The 27979-nt window shown below is 43.7% G+C and overlaps 1 protein-coding gene and 2 long non-coding RNA genes across 4 annotated transcripts in view; 2 read left to right on the forward strand and 1 right to left on the reverse strand.

Moving 5' to 3' along the window:
- LOC309619968 overlaps positions 1–27979 on the forward strand; it is a 38257-nt gene that overhangs the window by 6058 nt on the left and 4220 nt on the right. The gene's annotated exons all lie outside the window — the stretch shown is intronic.
- On the reverse strand, positions 614–27949 carry ARSL (arylsulfatase L). 2 transcript variants are annotated; one of them, XM_082375710.1, is made up of 11 exons: positions 27548–27935; positions 22773–22817; positions 22031–22192; positions 20352–20473; positions 17392–17514; positions 14842–15265; positions 13203–13339; positions 9824–9958; positions 9287–9449; positions 6943–7064; positions 614–1997 (listed from the first exon to the last, which is right to left on the reverse strand). In XM_082375710.1, exons 2-11 carry the CDS (start codon positions 22793–22795, stop codon positions 1642–1644), a joined length of 1767 nt encoding a protein of 588 aa, XP_082231836.1. In that variant the 5' UTR covers positions 22796–22817; positions 27548–27935; the 3' UTR covers positions 614–1641. The 2 variants fall into 2 exon arrangements, with proteins under 2 accessions (XP_082231836.1, XP_082231837.1); XM_082375711.1 differs by lacking the exons at positions 6943–7064; positions 9287–9449 and having other exon boundaries at positions 27548–27949.
- Positions 9966–13791, forward strand: LOC309619979. Its single transcript, XR_014239332.1, has 2 exons — positions 9966–13194; positions 13442–13791. It is a non-coding gene; the product is annotated as an uncharacterized lncRNA (long non-coding RNA).

Raw genomic sequence — 27979 nt, forward strand, 5'->3', positions numbered from 1 at the left:
AATAAAATTCCCACCTCATTCTCCTCCCTCCTGCTGCTGTCTCGTCCTGGGCTGGTCCAGTGCAAAGCCAGCGGGCAAGGAAGCCCAATCTCATAGTGATCTCTCAAAATAGAGAGGGTAGGACATTGCATACCCAGCACGCCTCCCAAATTCTGGGTTCCCCCGGGTCACTGGGGCATTTGTTCACCAAGGATCATTGCTTGAAAATAGTCCCAGTTTGAAACACGGTACGACCTTGTCCATGTTGAAAATGATACACCTACATTCTGTGCATTGGTCCCAGCCACATCTTAACCAGGGACAGTTATTACCTTTGGTCCCCACCTGACAATTATCTGGAAATCTGTGTGACATAGAAACATCTTCTGTTGGGATCTGAGCTCTTTCTGGGGACAGGGCAGCCTCCCCCAGGTGGCAGGAAGAACTCCACTCTTGACCTGCCTGTAGTGTGGTCTCGGCAGCCCCTAAATGGTGCATTTTATTTCCTGGCGATTCTATGTTACTACTTCTTCCCGTCCCTTTTGTAACCGAGCAGGACCCCATGGGGCCTTTCCAGGACAGATCACTGCCCCTCCCCCCATGGCCTCCACCTTCCTCTTGGCTGGAGAAAAAGTTTAGCCAAAGAAAAAATTTAATCAGGGAAATGAGAAAAATACAGAAACAAAGGAAAATAGTTAAACAAGAGAAAATAATAATAGTTGAGCCATTAAACAGAGTCAACGACATTTAGTTCCTCCTCAAGGGCTGTAGATCGTATTCTGAGCCATATCCTTTGAGCTGTTTTGCAGACACTGAAATCCCCACCAGGTGGAAGAAGTTAACTGCATGCTGCCCACAAGCATGTAGACCCCAAATCGGCTGGAATCAGATGGTTGAGGATGTGGGCTCCCGATTACCTCACCAGCAACCAATCAGAAGAATGCCCACGAGCTGATCATACACCCACAATCCCTCTCCTCAGCACGTAACACTTTTCTTCTTTCCCCTGTATAATCTCCGAGCAAAACTTGGGGGGTTGGGAGTTGGTTCTTTGGGACATGAATCCACCTTCTCTCCCGGATTGATGGCTTCCTCAATAAAGCTATCTTTCTTTTCACCCAACACTTGTCTCTCAGTATTGATTCTTTTTTTTAAAATTTAATTTTTTAAATTGGAGTATAGTTAATTTACAATGTTGTGTTAGTTTCAGGTGTACAGCAAAGTGAGTCAGTTATACATATACATATATCCACCCTTTTTAAGATTCTTTTCCCATATAGGTTATTACAGAGTATTGAGTAGAGTTCCCTGTGCTATACAGCAGGTCTTTATTAGTTATCTATTTTATATATAGTCGTGTGTATATGTCGATCCCAATCTCCCAATTTATCCCTCCACCCCCTTTCCCCCCTGGTAACCATAAGATTGTTTTCTGTGTCTGTGACTCTATTTCTGTTTCGTACATAAGTTCATTCGTACCAATTTAGTACTGTATTCCTGAGCGGCGAGAAGCTGAACCTGAGTTCAGTAACACTTTCTCCTTAGAGCTGGTGAAACGATTCAGCCCCACACAAGCAGACAGCTTGACATCAGGCCATTTTATTTTGACCCCAACAACGATCTCCAGGGAGCAGGGACCTAGTTTTTGCGGGCGGGCGGCTATTATGGGTCAGCTTCCCGATCGCACCAGCAGAGGGGGAACCGACCACAGCAGGGCTGGAGCCACGGCTTCCAGATGTTGTTCGGCATGTCCAGCTGCAGTGGAACCGGGCTGAGCGTCCGGCGATGGTCCTCCACGGCCTTTGTGATCCTCTCCACCACCTGATGGAATGAGGACTCCGTGTCTGGCGTGAGGGCGTGAGCCTCAGAAGGGTCTCTCGAGAGGTCAAACAGCAACGGTGGGTCATGATGGGCTACTTTGTCCCCAGAGCATGGGCAGACCCCTCTCCCGTAGCAGGCACTGGCTCCGTCTGGGTGGAACATCGGGGTCATGTAGTGGACTTTCCACACTGCCCCTCCTGGAGGAAGGACAAGAATTGGGGAGGGTTGGCATGGAGAGACAGGACACATTGCTGGAGAGCTGGGTGATTCCCAAGTGCCAGGGGCTGGAAGCAGCCCAAGTGTCCCTCAAGTGATGGATGGACACACAGCATGGGGTCCGTCCACACAGTGGAATATTATGCAGCCATGAAAAGGAGTGAAGCTCTGACACAGGCTACCACGTGGATGGACCTTCAACACACGATGCTCAGTGAGAGAAGCCAGACACAGAAGGACACACAGTGTGTGATTCCGTTTATGGGAAACGTCCAGGACAGGCAAATCCACAGACACAGAAAGTGGGTTCATGGTTACCAGGGGCTAGGGGAGGGGGATGGGGAGTGATTATTTAATGGGTTTGGAGTTTCGTTTTGGAGGTGATGAAAATGTTATAGAGCTAGATGACGGTGAGGTCTGCACCCACTGTGAATGTGCTAAATGTCACTCAATTTTTACATTCGAAAAGGGTGAATTTTATGGTTATGTGAATGTGATGGACTGAATGTTTGTGTGTCCTCCCCCCCTTCAACCCCAGATTCATTGTGGAAGCCTTGAGCTCCAACGTGATGGGATTAAGAGATAGAGCCTTGGGAGGTGATTAGGGTTAGACGAGGTTGTGAAGGTGGGGCCCCCAGGATGGGATTCGTGTCCTTATAAGAAGAGGAAGAAGCCAGAGCTCTCTCTCCCAACATGAGGACACAGGGAGAAGGTGGCCGAATCTGACCCAGAAGAGAGTCCTCCCTAGAACCAGACCGTGCTGGCACCTTGATCTCATACTTCCAGCCTCTAGAACTGTGAGAAATAAGTGTGCGTTATTTTAAGCTCCCTGGTCTGTGGTATTTTGTTCTGGCAGCCCGAGCTAAGATGGTGAATGACAGCGCCACAGAGCTGTTTACAAAAAAGAATGAATTACTTGTCTGGTCAGTGGTTTCCTAAGTGAATTCTCTGAGGTTTAAGAGGGCAGTAGCTGTTCTCAGTGATGTTTTTCCCGAGCTTCTCTCTAGCTGTGAAGGTTCCACCAAGAAAAGGAGAGAAGGATGCAAGGAGGGAAGGAGAGAAGGAAGGAGGGAAGGAAGGAAGGAAGGAGGGGAGGAAGGAAGGAGGGAAGGAAGGAGGGGAGGAAGGAAGGAGGGAAGGGAAGGAAGGAGGGGAGGAAGGAAGGAAGGAAGGAGGGAAGGAAGGAAGGAGGGAAGGAAGGAAGGAAGGAGGGAAGGAAGAGAAGGAAGGAGGGGAGGAAGGAAGGAAGGAAGGAGGGAAGGAAGGAAGGAGGGAAGGAAGGAGGGGAGGAAGGAAGGGAAGGAAGGAGGGAAGGAAGGAAGGAAGGAGGGAAGGAAGGAAGGGAAGGAAGGAGGGAAGGAAGGAGGGAGGGAAGAAAGGAAGGAAGGAAGGAGGGAAGGAAGGAAGGAAGGAAGGAGGGAAGGAAATGAAGGAAGAAGGGAAGGAAGGAAGGGAAGGAAGGAGGGAAGGAAGGAAGGAAGGAGGAAAAGAAGGGAGGGAGAGAGCAGCACGCATCTGTAACAGACATCCTCCAGCGTCTGAGAAGACTTACTAACTAGAGGTCAGCTGGCACCAGACCTAGCTCAGCCTCAGGAAGCGATTTTGACCAAATGGAAGGAGAGGCTGAGGCTGTCCTCACACCAGCATTGCCCCCCGGCCGCGGGTCAGACCCAGAACCGCACAGCCTGAGCCCTGCGGCTTCCTGCTGCTTGGGGAAGGAGGCCCCCCGCTCTCCCTCTGGCACCCCCGGCATCCTCGCAGGGCAGCGAGTCTGGGGAAGCCACACGTGCAACCAGAGGGCAGTGAGCGGGACTCTGGTGGCCGTGCCTCTTCCAGGACCAGGCGGGAGGGTTCCCTTGGATCCTGGAGCAGGACCAGGGACCAGGGAGGGAGGCGGGGCAGGGCTGGGGCTGCCCCCTGGGACCTGGGCAGGAGAGGAGGATGAGGCCAGGGATCCTCATGCAGCCAGCAAGTGTGGGCAACCCAGACCTGTGCTCAGACGGGCATCCCATTCCCTTTGTCCCAACAGCCACCAGATTTCCCTGCCCGAGCCCTGGTTCCCAGGCTGGCACCACTGTGGTTTGGTGTTTTTATGGGACCACGATTAAAATCTCTGGCTTCTGTTCCCTTCTAAGCATTTATGGTGACCTGTTGTCTTTTTTTTTTTAAATTAATTCATTTATTTATTTGGCTGCGCTGGGTCTTAGCTGTGGCATGTGGGATCTAGTTCCCTGACCACGGATGGAACTCCGGGCCCCCTGCATTGGGAGCGTGGAGCCTTAACCAGAGGACCCCCAGGGAAGCCCTGCGACCTGTTGTCTTAACAAGTGTCAGTTCTGTCACCTGTGAACTGGGGACAGGAATTGTCATCTGCTGGGGTTTTCAGGGTAAAATGAGTTCACTGGCGTCGGGCGGACACTCATTCAATGTCCGTGATTGTTTTCATTGTTCAGCAAATGAGTGCAGAGAGAAGACAGACAGAGGCCTAGGGAGGGGACTCAGGCCAGAGAGTGGTAAATAAACACCAGAAATGAGAAATTGCCAAGAATGCCGAATGCCTGGAAGAAAATACAAGCGGTCCAGGTGATGGAAGGTGGACGCGGAGGTTTGTGTGTGTGCAAGGTGCAGGGTGGGGTAATAGTGGAGGCGGGACGTGAAGGTCAAGAACGGAGGATGGTCAGCCTTCTGAGCATGTTCTCGATGGCAGGGACGGGTCGTGCAAAGGCCCTGAGGCAGTAACTGCAGGTTCTAGAATCACAGGGCATGGTTCTGCTGGAGCTTGGTGACTGGGGGCTCCTAGGGTCAGAGCTCTTGTTCCAGAGAAGGGGAGGGGCTGGCTCACGTCACAGGGAGGAATCGGTATGGTGGGTGGTCCTGGAAAGGTTTTCATGGAGGGCTAAGTGGACAATGGGAGTGGGATGAAGAGTGGACCTGGGGAGGCCGGTGAGGGGGCCGTCGAAGAGACACGGCAAGTAGGAACAGGGGACTTCCCTGGCGGTCCAGTGGTTAGGGCTCCACGCTCCCAATTCAGGGGGCGCAGGTTCGATCCCTGGTTGGGGAACTAAGATCCCACATGGCACGTGGCACGGCCGAAAAACAAAAAGTTAAAAAAAAAAAGAAAGTAGGAACACACTCTCTATCTACCTTGAAAAAAAATTGAGATATTTGCCCAATAACTGAGAGAAGAGAGGTTCAGTAATGGGGCAGCCACTGGGTAAAGGAAAAGAGGACGGACGTTGATCCCAGGTATCGGTGCCACTCACCGCAGTGCTTGAAGGTTGCGCTGTGGAACTGAAGGAAAGTTTACAAAAACCCTTAAAAAGGGAAATCTATAGTATGCGACTTAAAAAAACCAAAAGCGTAGCAATAGAAATCATCCCTAAGCATAAATGCTGATAGACTGAACTGTGCAATTGAATGAAAGTTTTTAAAAAAATTGTAAAAGGGGAAATCTATAGTATGTAAGTTTAAAAAAGCAAAAATGTAGCAATAAAAATTATCCGTAAGCATAAATAGTTGTAGATTGTGCTAGGTAATTGTATGAAAGTTTTTTTTTTTTTGCCACGCCCCATGGTATGCAGGATCTGAGTTCTCCAATCAGGGATTGAACTCGTCCCCCTCTGCAGTGGAAGCACGGAGTCTTAACCCCTGGACTTCCAGGGAAGTCCCTGAATGAAAGTTTTTTTAAAAAATCTTAAAAGAGGAAATCTATGATATGTAATTCTTAAAAACCCAAAAATGTAGCAATAAAAATCATCCCAGATGATGATACTACTGAAAAGGATGGACAGGAAAAGGAGGTAGATTTTTAAAAAATCTATTGGTAACTTCCTCAAATAAGGGGGATTCCAAAAGGTATTCTTTTATTCTTGTTTCAGACAACTGGACATGTCCAGAGAATGGTTTAGAGGCATAAAGAAAAAAGTGTGAGTTGAATTGCAAGAGGTCTATCAGCCTTCCCAAACCCTGGAAGAAAACCAAGTCCTTAAGGCAAATCCACAAAAAAGAGAGAAAATGTCAGGGCAAGGCAGAATAATAGAAAGGGAAACAGAAATGAAGAAAAGAGAAGAAACTCAAATAGCTGAAAGTCTGTTATCACAGACCAAGGTAGAGGCAGAACTCAAGCAGTTAGAAAATTTTAAAATACAGTTGTTTAGTAAATCCAAGAGCTGGATTTAAAAAGATTCATAGAAACAGGTTCATAGAAACAGAAAACCTCAAGCAACTCCAGTCAGACCATGATGGAGAATCTAGCTATAAATATGGAAGCAATTAAAATACAATGAAATGACTTGGTAAGGGAATAAAGTGCTTGGTAAAACGAATAGTTTTTAAATAAGAAGTGCAGAGACATAACATGCCTCAGTTTGGGAAAACTTGATATTGTAAAGATATTACTTTCCCCCCCAAAATCATTTATACGTTGAAGACAATGGCTATTGATATTCCTGTGGGATTAAAAAAAAATACTTGCAAATGATTTTACAATTCTTTTGAAAGGACCATTGGGCCAAAAAAGCCCAGAAAAGTTTGAGATGCAAAATTATTCACTAAACATATTACTGCTTGTTTTACAAAGTTATCATTAATATAACAGATATGAAATGGTGTCATGAAGTTAAGACACATGGAAAGCAAATGTAGATTAAGAGGACAGACTGGAAAGGTTAGAATCAGGTTGGAACACTTGTGTGTGTACAAGTGTGTGTGTGTGATGATAAAAGTTGCACCTCACCTCATGGGGCTGGGGGACAGGAAAGCCAGAGCCAGAGCCTAAACCATAGAATTCCCTTCCGATCACCACAGGATGATCGACGGCTACAGGACGTTGCCGGCGTCAGAAGAAAAATACCGCCAAGAAGGAAATAAAGAAGCAGAAAATGAGAACGGAGGTCAAGACGTGACTTCTTCATGCAGGCTACTCACCGTCCCGTTGGTGCCACCGGGCTGCGTGCAGGAAGCTCTCGCAGTAATGCATCAGGAACTCGTGGCCCGAGTGCTGGGCTGTCCCCAGCAGCAAGGGCAGCAGGTCCCGGCCGTCAATCACCCTACAGGCAGGAGCACAGGGACTCAGGGCGGGGCTGCTGGAAGGGGGGCGTGAGCCTGAACAAGCCCAGGGCAGCCCTGGGGCCGTCAGCATACCGTCCGCCTGCACACAGCGCCTTTGGCTAAAAGATCTTGGAGGGTCCAGCTCGCTCGGCTGAAGTAATGGTCCACCCAGCCTTATTCTGAAGGCACAAATAGGTGAACAAAATGGAAACACCTGCTTGGTTTCATATTGATTTGAGCTTTAAGTCGTTATAGAATATGCGGTATTCTTCAACAGGACCTGGAATCATTTCATAAATATATATAATAAAAGAAATATATATGCATATATAGTGTACATATATACATTATTATATAAAAATATATATACATTATATACATTATATATCATTATACACAAATATACATATATACAATATATATACAATATATAATATATACACAATATATGTATTATATATTCAATATATACACTATATATTATATATACTGTATATACAATATATATACATATACACATACCATATACATATACCATAGATATGATATATGTACCCACCATATATACATAAAATATATGCATACCGCATAGACACACCATATATATAGCACATATATATAGACACTATGTATATACACAATATATATCATTTCCAAACATGTGTATTCATATACACATACACACATATGTTTACATATGTGTGTGTATAAATATATATAAATGTATATATAAATAAAACCAAGCAACAATATATAGCTGAATTTTATCTTCTAGCAAAACACATTTGTGATATACATGATGGACAAATTTTTATTTTTAAAACAAATGAGATATTATAATTAATATTAAAAATCAGCAGCCAATTAGGAGAAAAGAAAATCAACCAGAGACATGATATTCAATGTAAGAAAAGAGAGAACAGGAGAATGTAAACTATAGGTCTGTAATATTCAACATCTCTGCTGATAAAGCAATGGAAATGAAAACACACATATATATGTATATGTGCATACACACATACTGTATGTGTCGTTTATATATATAATAAATAAATTACATGTATAAATTAAATTGATTTTAGTTCTATTATTTTAAAAATAGATACTCTCACATACGGCCAGTAGCAATTCCTAGGGAACAATTTGACAAAATGTATCAAGAGATTTAGTAAATGCCCATAGACTTTGACCCAGGAATTCAACTTCCAGGGATTTTTACTAAGAAGGTAATTATGACAGGCAGTAAAACGACAAAGCCAGATTTTTTTTTCAAAAAAGAACAGGGCTAATGTCCACCTGTAAGAGGTTAGTTGAAAGAATACTGTAAAGCCATTAAAATTTTTGTCCATGCATAAAGTGTCTAAATATATATAGATATGTACGTATATATCTATAGATATATACTGACATATTTTATACAAATATATAAAAATATATATATAAAATATATCTAAATATATATAGTATATAGGTATCATATAACTTAATTACGTATTCATCTCTACGTTGTCAAGTTTATGAAATAATTTTATTTTCTTTCTATTCCTCCCAAATTTTCTATAATTTTTAAAGGAAGAAAAACTGGAATCGGGCTTCCCTGGTGGTGCAGTGGTTAAGAATCTGCCTGCCAATGCAGGGGACACGGGTTCAAACCCTGGTCCGGGAAGATCCCACATGCCGCGGAGCAACTAAGCCCACAAGCCACGACTACTGAGCCCGCGAGCCACAACTGCTGAGCCCGCGTGCCCAGGGCCCGTGCTCCGCAACAAGAGAAGCCACCGCAATGCGAAGCCCACGCACCATAAAGAAGAGTAGCCCCCGCTCGCCACAACTAGAGAAAGCCCGCGTGCAGCAACGAAGACCCAACACAGCCAAAAAGAAATAAATAAAATAATAAATAAATAAGAAAAACTGGGATCATGAAAAGTTCCTACCACGCTACATCAAAAGGAATCACTTGTGATGAATCGTTAGTAAATTCATTGATGCATTTCAGTGACAATCATCCTTAAAATCAAATGGTTCCACTTAAGACTGAGGAGAAGAGAAGGACATTTTGTGCATAAAATGAAGCAGACATTGGATCCCAGCAGAGAATGATGACCGTTTTTCCAGATACTGATCTCACGGATGTTTTGTGCCAAACAAAAGTGACAGTGATGTTTGACATACGTGTTGGCTCTACACAAAACGCAACTGCCTTCTTTGGGCTGCTCTGTACCTGTCATGGGGCACCTGGCCACCCCCCAGCTGGACCACAGTGGGGAAGACATCCATCAGGCTGGTGGGCTCGTGGATCACGCGGCCAGCGGGCAGCACCCCGGGCCACCGGAGTATCCCCGGGACCCGGATCCCACCTTCCCAGCCGCCCATGCCTTTGCCACCTGTGTTCAAACATGAACAGGAAAGAATGTGATTGAAAATCCAAAGTGGTTGCTTACCCGGGTGGTTTAACCTTTCCATTTGTTTTAAATCTCTCTTTCTCTCCCTCCCTCTTTAATTACATGATGACATTTCATTCCTCCCTGGCAGAGCATAGATTTTGTTTTATTTATTAATCTGGGTGTTGGTTTTCCACCACACGGCGGTCAGGACATGGATATCTTTGGGGACATTATTCTGTTGACCACAACAATCATTTGGGTTCCTTTGGTTTTTGTGACTTTGCTTTGTAAACTCCCATTCCAGAGAAAGGGTTGGGAATTATTGGGAAGAGATAAAGACAGTACACATGGATCTGGGAATGTCTCACCCTTACCTTTATATATCCCATTCCAGCCACCATATTGATTGTTTCCAAACTGAGCCTCTAAGGATCCCCCGTGATCCGACGTAAAATAAACGAGGGTACTGTTGGTCAAACCTTCCGTGTCCAAAGTATCAAGGATCTGCCCTGCAAAGAATAGATGCGTTTGTGCCAGTCAAAATAGAAGAAACTCTTAAACCAAATTTTGGAACGCTTCATTAAAATGAGTCTTTAGTATTAAAGCATAATGGGAGTAAGCAGTAATATAATTGTGTTATTCTAAGCATCCTTGATCTAAGATTGATAAATGTCTTTGTGTGTGCCCAATCCTGTTTCCAAAAAGTTTCAGGAAAGCTACAAGTGTACATGCTGCATAGGACAACGTCGTGAACCCTTAAAAGTGAGGCAAAAGAAGATTACAGAGAAAAAAGGATAGGGAGCAGGATAGGCTAGGAAGGCCACTGATAAAGGCATTTGTACATGGATGAAGAATAGTTTTCAGTGGCAGTTCTAAGTTTCTTAGAGTCACATAAAAAATATCTGCACCCCCATGTTCATAGCAGCAGTATTTACAATAGCCAAGACATGGAAGCAACCCAAGTGTCCATCGATGGATGAATGAATAAAGAAAATGTGGTGTAGACATTCAACGGACTATTATCCAGCCTTGAGAAAGAAGGAAATCCTGCCATTTGCAGCAACATGCGTGGACCCTGAGGGCATTATGCTCAGTGCAATATGTCAGACAGAGAAAGACAAATACTGTGTGATCTCACTTATATGTGGGATCCAAAAAGCCACACCTACAGAAAGAGAAAACAGATTGGTGGCTACTGCAGGTGAGGGTGAGGGGTGGGAAAAAATGGGTGAAGGTGGTTGGTTAAAAGTTACAGATTTAAAAAAACGAGTGTGTTTCTTTGGTGTTTGGGTGTTGCTTTTTTATACAGTCTGACCAGGTCTGCATTTTTTTTTTTTTGGCCATGCTGCGGCTTGTGGGATCTTAGCTCTCCGACCAGGGATTGAACCTGGGCCCCCTGAAGTGGAAGCGTGGAGTCCTAATCAGTGGACCGCCAGGGAATCTCTATACGGTTAGTTTTAAATCAACCATATTGCTTCTTTTTGTTTGTTTGTGTTTTGCTTTTAATTTTTTTTTCTCTTTGTTCCGTCTGTACTTTGGCCATTTCTTCCTCTTTAGTTGCTTTCTTTTGGACAAGGATTTTAAAATTTGTATCCCTATTGATTTTCCTCCCCCTTCATTAATAGATTTTGGCTTTTACAACAGTTTTAGGTTTATAGATTAGCTGAACAATGTTATAATTGATAAGTCAATATTGATACACTGTTATTAACTAAAGTCTATAGTTTACATTAGGGTTCACTCTTTGTGTTGTGCATTCTGTGGGTTTTGATAAACGTGCAATGTCTTGTGTCCAGCATTATAGTGTCAGACAGAAGAGTTTCCCTGCCCTGATAATCTGAGCTCCACCAACCTACATTCTAAATGATTTTTGTTAAAAAAATGTATCATTCAGTTGCTTGACTGAGATTTAAATTGGGACAGAGAGAAAGGGGAGACACTGAAAAGATTCTTCGTGGACAATAGGCACATGAAAAGATGCTCAACATCGCTAATTACTAGAGAAATGCAAATCAAAACTACAATGAGGTATCATCTCACACCAGTCAGAATGGCCATCATCAAAAAAATCTACAAACAATAAATGCTGGAGAGGGTGTGGAGAAAAGGGAACCCTCCTGCACTGTTGGTGGGAATGTAAACTGGTTCAGCCACTATGGAGAACAGTATGGAGGGTCCTCAAAAAACTAAAAATAGAGTTACCATATGACCCAGCAATCCCACTCCTGGGCATATACCCAGACAGAACTATAATTCAAAAAAGATACATGCACCCCAATGTTCACATCAGCACTATTCACAATAGCCAGGACATGGAAGCAACCTAAGTGTCCATCAAGAGAGGAATGGATAAAGAAGATGTGGTACATATATACAATGGAATATTACTCAGCCATAAAAAAGAATGAAATAATGCCATTTGCAGCAACATGGATGGACCTAGAGATTATCATAGTAAGTGAAGTGAGTAAGAAGAAAGACAAATATCATATATGTGGAATCTAAAAAGAAAATGATACAAATGAACCTATTTACAAAACAGAAAAAGAGTCACAGATGTAGAAAACAGACTTATGGTTACCAAGGCGGGGGGAGGGAAGGCAGGGGGAGGGATAAACTGGGAGATTGGGATTGACATATACACACTACTATATATAAAATAGATAACTAATAAGGACCTACTGTGTAGCACAGGGAACCCTACTCAATACTCTGTAATGGCCTACATGGGAAAAGAATCTAAAAAAGAGGGGATATATGTAGATGTATAACTGATTCACTGTGCTGTATAGCAGAAACTAACACAACATTGTGAATCAACTACATTCCAATAAAAATTTTTAAAAAAAGAAAAGATTCTCTAAATGTATCTCATGAGGAGTTCCTTAACTTGATGAACTTACGGGTTCTTAACTCTGTACTGTAAATTTTCAGTCTTTATCATTCAATACTTATTCGATTACATACATCTGTACATTTATTCGTTTAAAATATTTTTTCCCAAATTGTGGTGTTGGAAATTCCATTTTAAACACTCAATGTTTGACATCACCTAAAACAGCCTATATTTTCTAGTCATTCTTAATCTTTTCTACCCAAAGATGAGTGAATTTGTCTCGAAGGGAATGGGGCCGGGCCCTCCGGGGAAGAGATTTGACATGAGTAATTGCACAACTGTCTTCCAATTTTTCTCATTTTCCCCAACAGTTGACCGAAATCATACTTTTTACTCCAAGATGATGTTGTGAAAAGATTCTTTTTACAGTATGATGCATCATACATCATCCAAGATGATGTTGTGAAAAGATTCTTTAAGGTACATTTTCTCTAAAATCTCTGAGGGTGATTACTCTGCAGCTCATCACTATGGAAACCCAGGGGTACCGAGCCCTTGTCGGAGAATCAGCCAAGTGGCTGCACCCACGCCCACACAGGCATTCAAGCGCTGACTCAGTCAGGAAATGTTCACTTTTTCGCACCTGGCACTGTTCTAAACCCAGGGGATGCAGTGGGAGAAGAAGGCAAGACAGTCCCAACCCACAGGCATTGTACATTCTCCTGGGGGGAGAAGAGAAAATCAACCCATCCAAGAAAGAGAAATAAAACACAAGAGTGAGGAGGACCCTCGACATTCAAAGGATGCCTCTCCTATCAGTAAACGTAAGCAGTCTGGTCTTCTCATTCTTTACATCCTTCCCTCCTGCAGTTGCTGGACGAGGAACCATCACTTCCTCACCTGGAACAGGTACCTACCCACCATCCAATCCATCTCTTCTATGTTGTCCCCGTACAGCCCATGGGGACTCCTCCCTCGGAAGTTCTCGGTAGTGATAAGGGGGGTGTGCACGTGTAGAAAGGACACGAAGAGGAGGAAAGGTCCTTGCTTGTTTCTGAAAGTACATACAATGTGATGGGAGTTATTTTTCCATCAACCTGAGATTGAGCTCCTACAAATGCTAAATACAAATCTCCATTGTCACGTCCTTACTCAGATACGTGACTTTGCTGCTCTACCCACCAGAAGCAAATGCGTAGATCTGTTCCACGGCACCATGTTCCTGTGTCTGAGAATCTTCAGTGTGATGACTTTCTTCCTTCTAAAGTCTATTGAAAAGTGCACACTAATGTTTTATTTTTTGGCCATGCCGCGGCATGTGGGATCTCAGCTTCCCGACCAGGGATCGAACCCGTGCCCCCTGCAGTGGGAGCTCAGAGTCCTAACCACTGGACCCCCAGGGAATTCCCTCCACACCGATTTTATACGTCTTTTTCTTCCTGATTATCGTTTTCCAACTCTATGGACTTCGGATGACTGAAAGTAAAATAGAATACCGGGATGCCATCTGGTCTGACTTTTATTTTATTGTTATCTCAGTATATTTTTCTATTTCAAACTTAGCTGAAAGAATAAGTGATTTGCACATTCAGTTTTCTTTACAACTGCTCTTATGCAATGAAGTTTAGGATGTGGAATAGTCATGAAAAAACACACTTTCAAAATGATGTATATGGGGTTATTAATCTCAAGTTGATTCCCCCCAATGTAGACAATTCCTTATCTTCCTCTGTCTTCACCTGATCTTTATGGTCTAATCTATACCCTTAAAGGACAGAAGCAAAGGTGAAGCTCTTAGACTTAATTAGGACACATCAGGTTAGCTTGTTTTAATTTGAAAGCAAAGTATTCCCTTCAGGCCTGACCCATATTTGGCAATTCCATCAAGAACTCTCTAAGAATGTTCCAGAACATGATCACCACCCAAGTAAGCTGGGGTTCCATGGAGTCACCCACTTTACTGGAACCCCTTTGGGGAGCACGAAGTGGCCTCTGTTTGGTGTAGCTTTTCATTGGGTCCCTCCTGGTCTGGCCTGGTAAGTCTCTTTGTCACTGTCACTCACATTTACATCCAGGCTGAAGTTAGCCACAGGACCACTTGGTCCTGATGACAAAGCTTTAAAAATACTTAGAATTTATTGCAAAACCTACAGATGATTCAGTTTCATATGTTCATTAGATACCACCCCTGTGGTAACCAGGGGTGCTCAAAGAATTGGACTGGCTCTTTTTTTTTTTTTTTTTTTTAGCCATGCCACGTGGCTTGCGGACCAGGGATAGAACCCGTGCCCCCTGCAGTGGGAGCTCAGAGTCCTAACCACTGGACCCCCAGGGAATTCCCTGGTCTGGCTCTAAAATAAGAGGGAACAGCAACAAATTTCAGCTGACTGGTCAGTTGTTTCAATGGATCCAGTTGAATTCCAGGGAACATCATTTATGCCCCATTTTACCAAAAAATGTCTTTCTGAGCTGGGACCATTTCACCACGCCAGTACCCATTACAGAAGAAGCAGATTCCGAATTCATTTTCCTCCTGAAGCCACCTTTGACACTCACCTTTGGACAAAGGATGAGACCTCCTTGAGCATAAGAGCCGTCGTCCTTTGAAGGCACATGGGTTGCTCGGTGATGCAGTGGTTTCGCATCAGAAAGCAGTCCGCGTGAACGATCAGGGCACCCACGAAATAGGAGGTCGTGAAGAACAGGAGGGCCACGATGGCTGAGCAGATGACCAGCGTCCAGGAGCCCGCTACCAGGCGGGTGAGTTTCCCAACGGCGAGCGTAAAGGCGGCCAACGCCATGACATGCGAGCAGACGTTGAGTTTATGCTCCAAGCCTGCGCGCTTTTCAGACATTTCCCAGGGCTCACAGTCTCCCATCATGGAAAACGGCATTCCGTAGAAATGGTCAAAGCCATGGCTGAGTGGGTGGTGGCAGTAATCATCGGAGGATTCACAGTTGAGACCCAGATGCCATTTTCCTGAAAGGCAAGAAGTATGCACACGTGACAACGGTCCGATCATCCCTGGGGGAATAGGTATGGTGTGCTTGCCAAGTTCTAGGCTCTCTGCTGGGTGGTGGGATGAGGTGGGGATGTAGAGGACGTGGGGGTAGTGTTTGCTGTTGTTTGTACCACAGCCCGGCCAGGTCACTTCAAGGGGATGAGGACCTTGTGGCCGCATCCCTCCCGTCTCTGCCTCAATGGTCTCACTATCTCCTCTTTGTAGTCAGATATGTGTCTGTCTCCCTCTTGAAAGGACCCTTGTCCTTGTATATAAGGAAACCTGGATAATCCAGGATCATCTCCTCATCTCAAGATCCTTCACTTAATCACATCTGCAAAGACCCTTTTTTCCTATGTAAGGTTATATTTGCAGGTTCCAGCATTTAGGACCTGCTATCTTTGGTGACCCTTATTCAGTCGACTCCACCTGACTTTGCGACTGTCTACAGGAGAGCAATAATCAAGGCACACAGTGGTCACACTGCTCTGGAAAACTCCATCTGATGTGACCAGCGGGAGCAAAAGATTTCCTGACTTTAGAATTCTCCGTCCCTTTGCTAATTCGTTATAATCATAGTCAGGGTGGTGGTGGGTGACAGGTTTTGCAGACCCCACCTGTCGTGTTCAATCAGTGGAAGATGATTAACTTCCGTGCTGTCACTGCTGCAGTGTTGATACGCTCTGTGTACCTTCTCAGCAGCCCAATGGGGTCCGTCACCCAGAAAACCTCATGTGATTTCCCGAGCAATATCCACGAATCTATTGGATTCTATATTCAAAGAGCTAAAGAGTTAGCTTTGCTCTTTCTGATCAACAAAGGAGACTGTTAGCAAAATTTATTACTGTAACACGATAATGATCATGACTCCTTGGGCCCCTTTCAAGAAACTGCTGTCCCTAATTTTAATTCATTCTACACATGACGTAAGTGGTTTGTTGACGTATAGAAAGATAAGCCTGCTCCTTATGGAAGCAGAGAGGAAGGTTCTAAGCTGTGTAGTCACATTTCTAGGCAGGAAATGGGGAAAAACAGCATTATGAAAATTTTTGGTAATCTGGTAAAATTAGAAAAAAAATGCTAATGTTTTGAAAGATCATTAATGGATTTATTTTTGCTTTTATCATGACTTGGTATGATCAGATACCTCAGGAAAGGATTGCTCATAAAACTCTTCATTGTACTGAGTAAAAAGTCAGAACTGACATATAGTTAAAATCTTTCTACACCTGATTATCGTTTAAAATATCTGTGAGTTGCCTGATTCTTATTGTTTATCACCTAGTTTAGAATTCCATGTGGGTTGCAGTGGGGAGCTTGGAACTGGATTTTGCATTCTGTGGAGAACTTGTTACTGTCACACCTGTGATGCCACCAAAGCTGTCTTGTAGATGATTTGCAGTTGTATTTTTATTTTTAATTTTTACTTTATATTGGAGTACAGTTGATTAACTATGTGGTGTTAGTTTCAGGTGTACAGCAAAGTAACTCCGTTATACATATATCTCTTCTTTTTCAAATTCTTCTCCCATTTAGGTTGTTACATAACATTGAGCAGAGTTCCCTGTGCTCTACAGTAGGTCCTTGTTGGTTGTCTATTTTAAATACAGCAGTGTGTATAGGTCAATCCCAACCTCCCAATCTATCCCTCCACCCCAAAACTTCTAATTTTTTAAATCATGGTGCCTCAGAAAATTGTATGAAATGCCAAATATGTCATTAAGCTGATATTTCTTGAGCATCTGCTTTGCACGAAGCAATGTGGGTAGTAACATGATTCCAGCATGCGTGGGCTTTCTGTCCAGTGAGAAATCCCACTGTGTCCCAACTATTTCATTTCTAAACTTCTTACTTGACTATAAACTCCCTATAAAAGTAATGTGCTCCAGGGAGATCAGCTCAGTGCTTTGTGACCACCTAGAGGGGTGGGATAGGGAGGGTGGGAGGGAGACACAAGAGGGAGGACATATGGGGATACATGTATATGCATAGCTGATTCACTTTGTTATACAGCAGAAACTAACACACCCTTGTAAAGCAATTATACTCTAATAAAGATGTTAAAAAAAAAGTAATGTGCTTAATACTTAGAAAATGTCCATACCTATAAGTCCAGTGGCATAGCCTTTATCTTTCAATATTTTTGCAAAAGTTGTTTCATTTGGCGGAAGTCCTCCAGATACGCCCGTCCACTGAAGAACACGATAACCATTACTGGACACCATACCTTTGATCAATCATTTTCAAAGAAATGTTACAATCAGACATCGATTTGTATCCTCATTATTATCACTTTAACTTAGAACATTTGGTGGAAATCTCCATTATTCAAAATTCAGTTGAAAATTTACTTCCAACCTGGGTTGGCCTCATGGGTTTTATTTTTGTCAGCAAAGGAAATGATTCATTAATTGAAAATGTTAGTGAGAAGACTTACGGTCCTGCTATGTGAAGGTTATAAACCGAAAGAGAATTAAATGAAAAGGAAAACAGAATTAAAAATGATTTTATGATTTCACTAAACTCTTGATGGAATCCAGTGCTTCTCAAACTGGTCTGCACATTGGAATCATGGGAGGGGTTTCTAAAATATCCTGACACCTGGTTATCATATCACCACAGAGATTGTGATATTAGTTGGTCTGGGGTGGAATTTGGAATGGTTAAAATGTCCCCCCACAAATGATTCTAATGTGCTGAAAAGGTAGGGAACCACGGATATAATTCATCCTGACCCTGATAGATTCAGGACCTCTACCCAATCATTTAAAAATGTAGGTTCAATATTTTTATAAAGCTCTGCAGTGTACAGTTGAGAACCAAAGATTCAGAAGATGCTGTTTGCCTCCTAGACCTTTTTGATGACTGCAGCTCAGTCTGATCAGAGAGGATCCACTTGGTTCAAAGAGCGAATGAAGTTCTCAGTGATCATGCTATGGGAATGTAGAGAATTCTGAGATTTTCCAAAACCTCAAGAATGCGTCTGGTTCAATGAAGGCTAGTGAAAACCAAATAGTTCTTGGTCAGGACAAAGAAAGTTGGGGTGTTTCAGCTTATGTTGTCCAGGATTTATTCTTCCCTGAGCAGGTTCCAGGGAACTATATATAGGAGGGTCTCTGTGGGTCACTTTGATGGGTCAACTTGACCAGGCTATGGTCCCCGGTCATGCAAACACTAGGCCATGGGTCTAGGTGTTGCTGTGAAAGTCTTTTGTAGATTTGGTTAACATCTGCAATCAATCGGCTTCAACTAAAGGAGGTGACCCCCGTGCAGGTGGGTGGCCTCATCCAATCCGTTGGAGGTCTCCAGGACAAAAGCTGAGGTTTCCAGACACAGAAGGGATTCTGCTTCAAGACTGCAACACCAGATCCCGCCTGCGTCTCCAGCCTAATGTCCTGCCCTGAGGATTCTGGACTTGCCAACCACACAGTCACACTAGCCAGTTCTTTAAAATAAATCTCTTTACAGAGTAAGAGACAGAGATGGTAGATCCTAAATAAATAGCTGATAGATTGATAGATCAATGATAGATAGATGATAGATGGATAGATAGATAGGTAGATAGATGATAGATAGATGACAGATAGATGATAGATGGATACATAGATAGACAGATGATAGATGATAGATGGATGGATAGATGATAGATGGATAGATAGATAGATGATAGATAGATGATCGACAGATAGATGATAGATAGATGATAGATAGGTACATAGATAGGTAGATAGATAGATAGATAGACAGGTCCTGTTGGTTCTATTTCTCTGGAGAACTCTGACTGATACAGGGTCTGAAGTCTGTCCCTACTCCCAGGAGTCAGCCTCAGGGTCAAAGGGCAGAAGGACATCATACAGACTTTCAAACTTTTAGTCTACTTTCTACCCAAATCCCCAGGGAGATAGAAGATTGGGAGGAAAAAACAGAACAAAGCCAAAACAGACAAACAAAAAACCAAAAAAACCCTCAAAACCCCTCTGAAAAACAAATTAAAAAACCCCCAAACCCCAAAACCAAAAAACCAAAAAACCCCAAACCCCCCAAAAACAAACAAACAAAAACAAAAAAGCCAAAAAAACAAAAACAAAGAAACAAAAGAAAACAAACCAAAACCCCCCCAAAAAACAAAACTGAAACCAAAACCCAAACCAAAAACCAACCAAACAAAAACCCCAGAACTTTATAACAAAAGATCTGCATGACTTTTAATGCAAAAGAGGATGATTTTGGAGCCCCTGTGGTGGAATGGGAGAAATATTCTGTCGACATATTTCCCTCTTTAAAATCATTCCGAGGTCTCAGATCTTTTTCTTGGGGCCACAGAGAGCAAAAGAAATTCCTTTTCCACGGGGCCAGCAGAGATTTGAAAACAATCTTCGAAGACCCCTATCCCTTCTTCTTCAGATTAAACATATTTGGTTACTTAAACTTTTGCACAACCAGAGTCATGATATTGCCTGTTAGGTCCCTTAATATCCCTCGGGGTAGATTATTATGTATGTTATACTAGGGGTTGAAAAGCTATGTCCCCTGGGGTAAATGCTGCCTACCACCTGTTTGCCTAACCCCTGTAGGTGGAGAATGGTTTTGTACGTTTTATTTAATGGTTGGGGAAAAAATAAGAAGTAGTATGTTTCATAGCATATGAAACTATATGAGATTTAAATTTCAGTGCTCATAAATAAAGTTTTATCAGAACACAGCCATGCTCATTTATGTATGTAAGGTCTGTAGATGCTTTCAAGCTACAACAGTAGAGTTGTGTAGTTGTATCACAGGCTATATGGCCCACAAAGATGAAAGTATTTAATATCTTGCCCTTTAGAGAAAATGTTCACCAACGCCTGCCTTATACGGTCATCCACATCCCAGGAGACAATCAAATGCACCAGGTTCTACCGGTGTCACCTCATTATCTATAGCTCTTACTGACTCCAATCTGATGGTCAAAAATATGGGGGACTTAGAGCATTCTCTTCCCACTGTGCTGGAGAATGCACACATGATTAGTCAAAAAAAGCATGGTCCTGTCCACTGTGTGGTTAGACAGGAGGAAGGACAAACCTGATCGGAGAGGGTATCTGCCTGTTAGGAAAGCAGCTCTGCTTGGTGTGCACACAGAAGCAGCAGCAATGTGCTGCGTGAGCATCAGGCCATCCGCGGCAAGGCCGTCAATGTTCGGAGTCCTACAGACGGAAACATTAACTGCTTTATTCCTCAGCAAACAAACACACAGGCTTTCTCCATAAGCATAGTGACATCCTACTTAATAGAAAACCTGCCGGTCACCAACGAACACATGCACGCGTTCTTAGGAATGACCAAAAGACAACGGCTTTGCAGAGCCGTGGATGGACCTAGAGACTGTAATACAGAGTGAAGTCAGACAGAGAAAAACAAATACCGTATAATATCTTTTCTATGTGGAATCTAGAAAAATGGTACAGATGAACTTCTTTGCAAAGCAGAAATAGAGACACAGACGTTGAGAACGAACGTATGGATACTGGGCGGGGGGAAGGGGGGTGGGATGAATTGGGAGAATGGGATGGACATAGACACACTACTATATATAAAATAGGTAACTAATGAGAACCTACTGTGTCGCACAGGGAACTCTATTCAATGCTCTGTGGTGACCTAAACGGGAAGGAAATCTGAAAAAGAGTGGCTGTAGGTATACCTATAACTGATTCACTTTGTTATACTGCAGAAACTAACACAACATTGTAAAGCAACTATAGTCCAATAACAATTAATAATTTTTAAAAAGGCAGTGGAAAAACTTCAAATGTCTTCTGAAACATCAAAGAAATATCCACTGCATTATTATTTACCAAGTTTCCACAATATACTACTGGTGCTGAGGCAGATACGATAAAAGATCCAGAATTGAGACTCCACAGTGACTTCTCACTTAGGACTCACAGTCTTTTTTTTTTTTTTCACTTTTTATTTTATATTAGCATGGAGTTGATGAGCCATGTTGCGTTAGTTTCAGGGGTACAGCACAGTGACTCAGCTATCCACAGACATGTATCTATGCTGTTTCTTTTCCCATTTAGGTCATTACAGAGTATTGAGCGGAGCTCCCTGTGCTCTACGGTAGGTCCTTGTTGGTTACGCATTTTAAGCACAGCTGTGTGGACACGCTAATCCTAGCTGGACGATTTGACTGCACGACAACACACCGTCGGTGGTACGTGAGGGTGGGATTCAGATGCAGCTTCAGGGTAGGGCCTGTGCTGGTACTCAAGGACAAGGAGAAAGGGACCACGCTGATGGGGTGGGTTTATCTTACGATAGGTGAACTAGCAATGGGAGATGTGCATGTCATATCTCGGGGTGAGTAGGGCAGGGACTTATCTGAAGCAGAGATTTTGATCCAGGAGCATTGAAATCATGTGTGAGTGGGTGGATTTGGCTTGATGGATGGAGGTTGGAGAGTGAGGTAAACCTGATATTGGTCTTTGGCCTACAGGCAAGAGCAAGGATTTAAAAACCATTGTCTACCAGAGGCTGTGCTGATGGAGATCATACTTAACAGTGAAGCGATTATTCATACACAGGATGCATTTGAGCTGGGGTTAGTGCAGGTGTGGGAAGAAGGCAGGATCAAGGGCGTTCAAAGAAACCATGTGTGTACAATTCTGTTATAGTTGGAATTGCACAGACCAAGGGTCAGATGCAATATCAGTGGCCTCTGCACCATGGTGTCAGATGAGCAATTCTCTGGTCCTTGCCTTATGGTGTTGTTGCCATAGCAGCCGACATCTCCAATGCCGAGATCGTCTGCCATCAGAAGAAGGATATTTGGACGGGAACCAGATAGACTGCTGCAAGCTGAGAGCTTCAAATCCAGAAGCACACCGACTGTCAGAGCCAACCAGCTCCTGAAAAACAAGCTGCCCAACAAGGCTTCGTGCTGCTTTCCATCTTATTTACACTACTTCTGTAAGTGGGAAGTTGGGGTCGCTATTTTAGGGGACTTTGATATTATCATCCCATTTCAGAAGAGTTTGAATACACCTCTTAGGCATTTGATTTTTTTCTCTCTCTCTCTTTCATTTTTTTTTTAAGTTAAAAATGACTCATTCTTTTATGGATGCCACCCTGGGCACGCAAATAAACAGCAGGACAATGGTGTTCCAATCCCCAAAAGCAGCATGAAATAAAGATGGAAATCTGAATCTGGTGGAATTTGCGTCGTGGGCTTCCCGGAAAACCAGACACCTGCCCCATGGCAAGGCTTGATGCACGGCTGGATTGGGAAGAGCGAGATGGAATTCCTTCCGTAGCTGCCGAGGAGTACCTCCCAGGAAAGGGTGCGTGGAACATGTTTATTAATCGTGAACCCTCAGGAGGGCAGTGATCAATTACTAATCGAGAAAGATCCGTTAACTATCAATGCATTCTGAGAAAGCGACATGAAGTAACACAGAGGCAGACATAGAAGACGAACGATTGCCCATAATCCTAACTTACCAAGAGTGTTCCAGGTGTAACATGTCCTCTCTTTCCTTGTATTTCCTGTAAGAAATAAAGAGGTTTATATTCACACAGGCAGCAGAAAATGAACTAATGCAGTAAGTAAAATAGTAAGTCTGTAACGAGAAGGGAAACTTTGATTCTCTCTGAGGCTATCAATAACATCTTAACTACTAAAAACTCATAAAGGAATGAATGTTCTTCCCTACTAAAAAAGCTTTACAAATGCTGAACGCTGTCTTTAGAATGTAGAACATGGACTTTGTTAGTTCTAGCTTAGGTCAGAGTGTGATTGGTTTGGAGGCATTCTGTCAGAACAGAAAGGTATCTCCCTGTAGGTGAAAGTTCCCGAGGTGTTCCAGATCCAGGCGTGGCTGCCAGAATCCATGTTTGGTCCAGATGGATCTTGAATCCCATACATGGAGCAAGTAAGCAAAGCCACGTTTCCGCTGAAGGTTCTGGAATTCTGGGGCCTCAACAAGGTCGTGGCTCACGGCTCTTCCTTGCACAAGCTCTGGACAAAGTGGATGGTCCACTCCAGTGGAACGTGTTTCAGCTTGAGGAAGCCATGAACGCCCTCGAGAGAGGCCCTTGGGTGAAACGGAGCCAGTGTGCAAACGATGTATCTGGCAGCAGAATTTAGGAGGTAGGCTGTGGGCAGAGCTGGAGCGGCTCTGTCCTGGTTGGAATTCTGCTCCAGCCTGACGAGGAAAAACCAGCTGGTTTGGGGTGTCTGCCTTTGTGTTTGAGTCCTGATGTGACTTTAAAAAAAAAAAAAAAAGAAGGTAGGGAATTCCCTGGTGGTCCAGTGGTTTGGACTCCACACTTTCACTGCCGGGGCCGGGGTTCAATCCCTGGTCGGGGAACTAAGATCCTGCAAGCCTCAAGGCGCGGCCAAAAAAAAAAAAGAATGTAGAACATGTGTTTATCAAGAGCTGACGGTAAATATTTTGGGCTTTTCTGCCCAGATGGTCTTGTCGCTACTACTTCACTCTGCCGTCATAGCATGGAAATGGCCACGGACAATACAGATGACTGGCCCTTGTTGTCCTCCAATTAAACTTGATTTCCAGAAACGGGCAGAGTTTGCCAAACAGACCAGAGATTCCTGATGCCCGATATAGAAGGCAGGAGTATAAAGGAATATGCAAAATTAAGTGATAAAATATTGGTATGAAATGACTTCCAATTCATATTTTAAAATTTTTTAAATTGTGGTAAACACACATAACAAAATTTCCCATCTTAAGCATTTTTAAGTGTACAGGTCATAGGCATGAAGCACATTCACATCATTATACAGCCATCCCCACCATCTATCTTTAGAACTTGTTCATCTTCCCAAACGGAAACTCTGTCCACATTAAACACTCTCTCCCCATCCCACTCCCCAGCCCCTGGAGACCATCATCCTACTTTCTGTCTCTATGAATCTGATGAATCTAGAGAGCTCATATAAGTGGAATCACACAGTATTTGTCCTTTTGTGTCTGGCTTATTTCACTTAGTGAATGTCCTCAAGGATCACCCATGTTGTAGCCTGTGTCAGAATTCCCTGACATGGCTAAATAATATTCCACTGTGTGGATGGACCACATTCTCTGTTTATCCAATATATTTTAAATGAAAAAAATAAAAATGAAAAAGAGTCAAGAGAGAGTATGTGGTATGCTGCTGTCTGTACAAAACAATAATAGGAAAGGGGAAGAACACGTATATTTGCTTGTCTACAAAGCCATCTGGTGACAACAGCTGCTTTCTGCAGATAACTGGCAATCCTGTCCCTTGATGCATGAGAATCAGACCTTGCGCTAACTTTCTAGCTCTGTTTCCCTGGAAACCCAATAAAGGTAGAATGTCTATGGGTGACTGGGCAACATTATGTGTTGTAAAAATGCTGGTCCCTGGCAGCCTGTTTGTGGCCATGAGGAACCGTGAAGACATGAGGGAAGCCAGCTTGGGGCTCCTGGGGGTCAGTGGCCCTTGACCTGGCATGGCTTTTGCAGTGACCCAGAAGCTCTGCTCATGAGTTGTTTGAAGAGAAGTTGGCTCGCGTGGTGGGTGAGCTTCCGAGCTGGGGACATCCAGCCTTTCGGAGTTTCACCCTCTCCATCTAAGCTGTCCCCTGGGAAGGTGCAGACTAGCTGCTGGCTGGCTGTGTGTGCAGTGGCGTGGACCACTGCATGGAGGGCTTCTCCAAGGAGAAATGCCCCAGTGTGCTTCCACCCTTCTCCTTCTGAGCTAGCCTGATGTTTCCCGGTTCTTCATGTTCTCTGGACATTAGCCCTTGCCCACAAGACAGCGGTGGTTCCTTCCAAGCTCCCTTGCAACTCAGGTGCTTTCTCACACCTCCCTAGGCTGCGTCCTCCTCAGCGCAAGGACAGGGCAGTGCACCTGTGGTCAGCCGGATGACCATTGCATGCAATGGGGACAGGGCTTGGGCAGCAAGAAACCCCACAGACAGGTTTCTTTGGATGGCTCTCTGGGGTCACTGCCTCTGTAGCGGAGAAGTTTTCAGTTGGGATAAAGCCTGAGGGTTCCCATCACGCCTGGTGAGACCTACCGTGGCTGTGCAAGGTCTAGAACCAAGGCACAGGCTGTTTATTTGCCTTATACATTTCGAGGAAGGATTTTAGTGAGGTGTGAGCTACCTGGCACGGTGCCTCTTTTTTGCTTCTGGTAGCTGGTGTACAGGTGGGTGACCTGTTGCACGGTGATTGTGTCTGTTTGCTTTCTGTATCATCCAAAGCCCAGAGTTAGCTTTAGGGTTCGTTCTTGGTGTTGTACATCCCATGCGTGGACAAGGTACAATGCCATGTACCCACCCCCCCGCCCATTAGAGTATCATATAGAGTGGTTTCACTGCCCTAAAAATCTTCTGTGCTTTGCCTATTCACCCCTCTTCCCATCTGAACCCCTGGCAACCACTGATCCTTTTACCGCCTCCATAATTTTACCTTTTCCAGAGTGTCATGGAGTTGGACTTATACAATATGTATGTCGTGGATGAAACTACTCCACTCTCTGATGGAAGGAGAGAGCATTGGGGACTTTGCCTACTAGACCTGTTTTAACACGTGGACACTTCGGATGGCATATCTCAAATTGAGCCGAGGAGGGAAGCTGGAAATGCTTTCTTTTCATACCATCGGCTTTCGCCCTACCCTTTCGTTCGTTCCATTTTGCAGTTTTTGGCTACAAATCTTTACCTCTCAGGAGGTCTATATGAACATTTTTATTTATATGTATTTATATATGAAATAATATACATTTATGTATATGTATGTATAGATACATGTATACATAAAATATATAATACACAATAATCATATATAAAAATACGAAAATATATAATATAGTATAAAGTAGATATGATTGTTTTCTTTACAACTATTTTAATCTTCTTTTTTCCCCCCAGAAAAAGCATATTATTGGCTTCTTCTGACTTTTTCTGGAGAATGTGACTGGTTATACTTGTTCTACTGGTGGGTTAGAGTTGAGCGTATATACGCCGCTTGAGCATGGTGGAAATGTCATACGAGGTTTAGTTTTATCAAATCTTTGGTTTACCTCTTAAGTGATAGGCTTTCTATATTTAGCTACACAGAAGGAGCATATTCTTCTGTTCCAATGAACACAGCATCTTATCCCTTAGAACACTGCATGCTTTTCTTCATGTTGGATCCCTGCTACCAGAGAAAACTTTCCATAAGAAAGAGACAAAGAAAGAGCAGAGGGTAGGGTGGTGGTCCGCAGGGGGTGGGAGGGTGGGAGAAATGGGAGGATGTTTAAGGATGGAAACTTGCAACATGTAGGTGAATACATTCTGGAGAGCTAACCCGCCCCACAGCGATTACAGTCAACACTGCTGTAATGTTAAGTGTCAAAGTTGCTAAGAGACTAGATCTCAATTGTTCTCAACACAAAAAAGCAATGGCAACTACGGGAGGTGATAGCAGTGTTAGCTAACGTTATTGTCGCAATCATATTGCAACATAGAAATATATCAAACTGACCCTTTGTACGCCGCAAACTCTCACAATGTTATCTGCTAATTATATCTCAATAAGCACAAGGAGATCAACTGCATGCTTTGTGACGACCTAGAGGGGTGGGGTAGGGAAGGTGGGAGGGAGATGCAAGAGGGAGGAGATATGGGGATATATGCATACGTATAGCTGATTCACTGTGTTATACAGCAGCAACTAACACAACAATGTAAAGCAATTATACTCCGATAAAGATTTGAAAAAAAAAAAAAAGAATACTTACCAAAAAAAAAAAGTCAAATACTTTGACCATTTAAAAAAAAAAATGATACAGAAAAAGAGAAAGAAAGCCCTTCAATGAAGTATTACCCATACTGTAGCCTTTGATGCTCTTCCAGGGGAGAAAGAATTACGACCCCTGGTTCCCCGCTGTCCTCCAGACCCCAGGCAGCATGTCTCATTTCTCCACTACACTTGGGCCCTGTTCCCAAACCCGGTTCAGTTTTTAATCTTAGCGTCGCTTCAACGTCCAGTACACACGCTCCAGAATCTCCTAGCATCTCGTGTAGTTACATTTGCTCTCTTTCTGAACTTACTTCTGCATTCCTTGTAGAGATCACCCAAGGCAAAAATCTGACATGGATATCTTTGCTTTCCATTTTTAAGAAAGTTGCCTCTAAAATACGGCCAGATGCTGGCAGCCGCGTGTACTTAGGGGGGCTGCCAAAGGGTCGCTGGCCGGGCTGGAGCGGCCGCGCTGGCATCTCAAGAAAAGCCGGTTACCTGAAGGGCTGTCTCTGGGCCAGGCCAGCTGCAGGTCAGCGAACGGCTGCTTCTCCGGGGGACCAGTCTTCTGGGTCCTCTTGCCAGGAGACACGATCTCAGCTCTGAGTCAAGGACTTCTCTCCGGTCCACGCATGTGCCGGCTGTTTCACTCTTCAAAGCAACAAGGATCGTACCGAAACCAAGTTAGGTTGTCCAGAAAAGGGGCCGGGAAGTCCCTGGCATCTGCTGTCCGTGCCTTTCGGGTTTCTACAGAAGACCTTCTGTTCTCATTTACAAACTGTAACGCTTGCAGAGGGATCTCTGACAACTCTTGCTGGAAACAGGGAGTCTTTCATTCACAAGTAGGTTGAAACCCGCCTGCTCAGACAGGGCATTTGCTGGCTGTGTCTCAAAGCAGGAAAGCAGTTGCCTTGAAAATCCCTGTGGAAC

This window comes from Balaenoptera borealis (genome assembly GCF_965194805.1).
Source record: "Balaenoptera borealis genome assembly, chromosome: X".
In the NCBI taxonomy this organism is placed as follows: domain Eukaryota; kingdom Metazoa; phylum Chordata; class Mammalia; order Artiodactyla; family Balaenopteridae; genus Balaenoptera; species Balaenoptera borealis.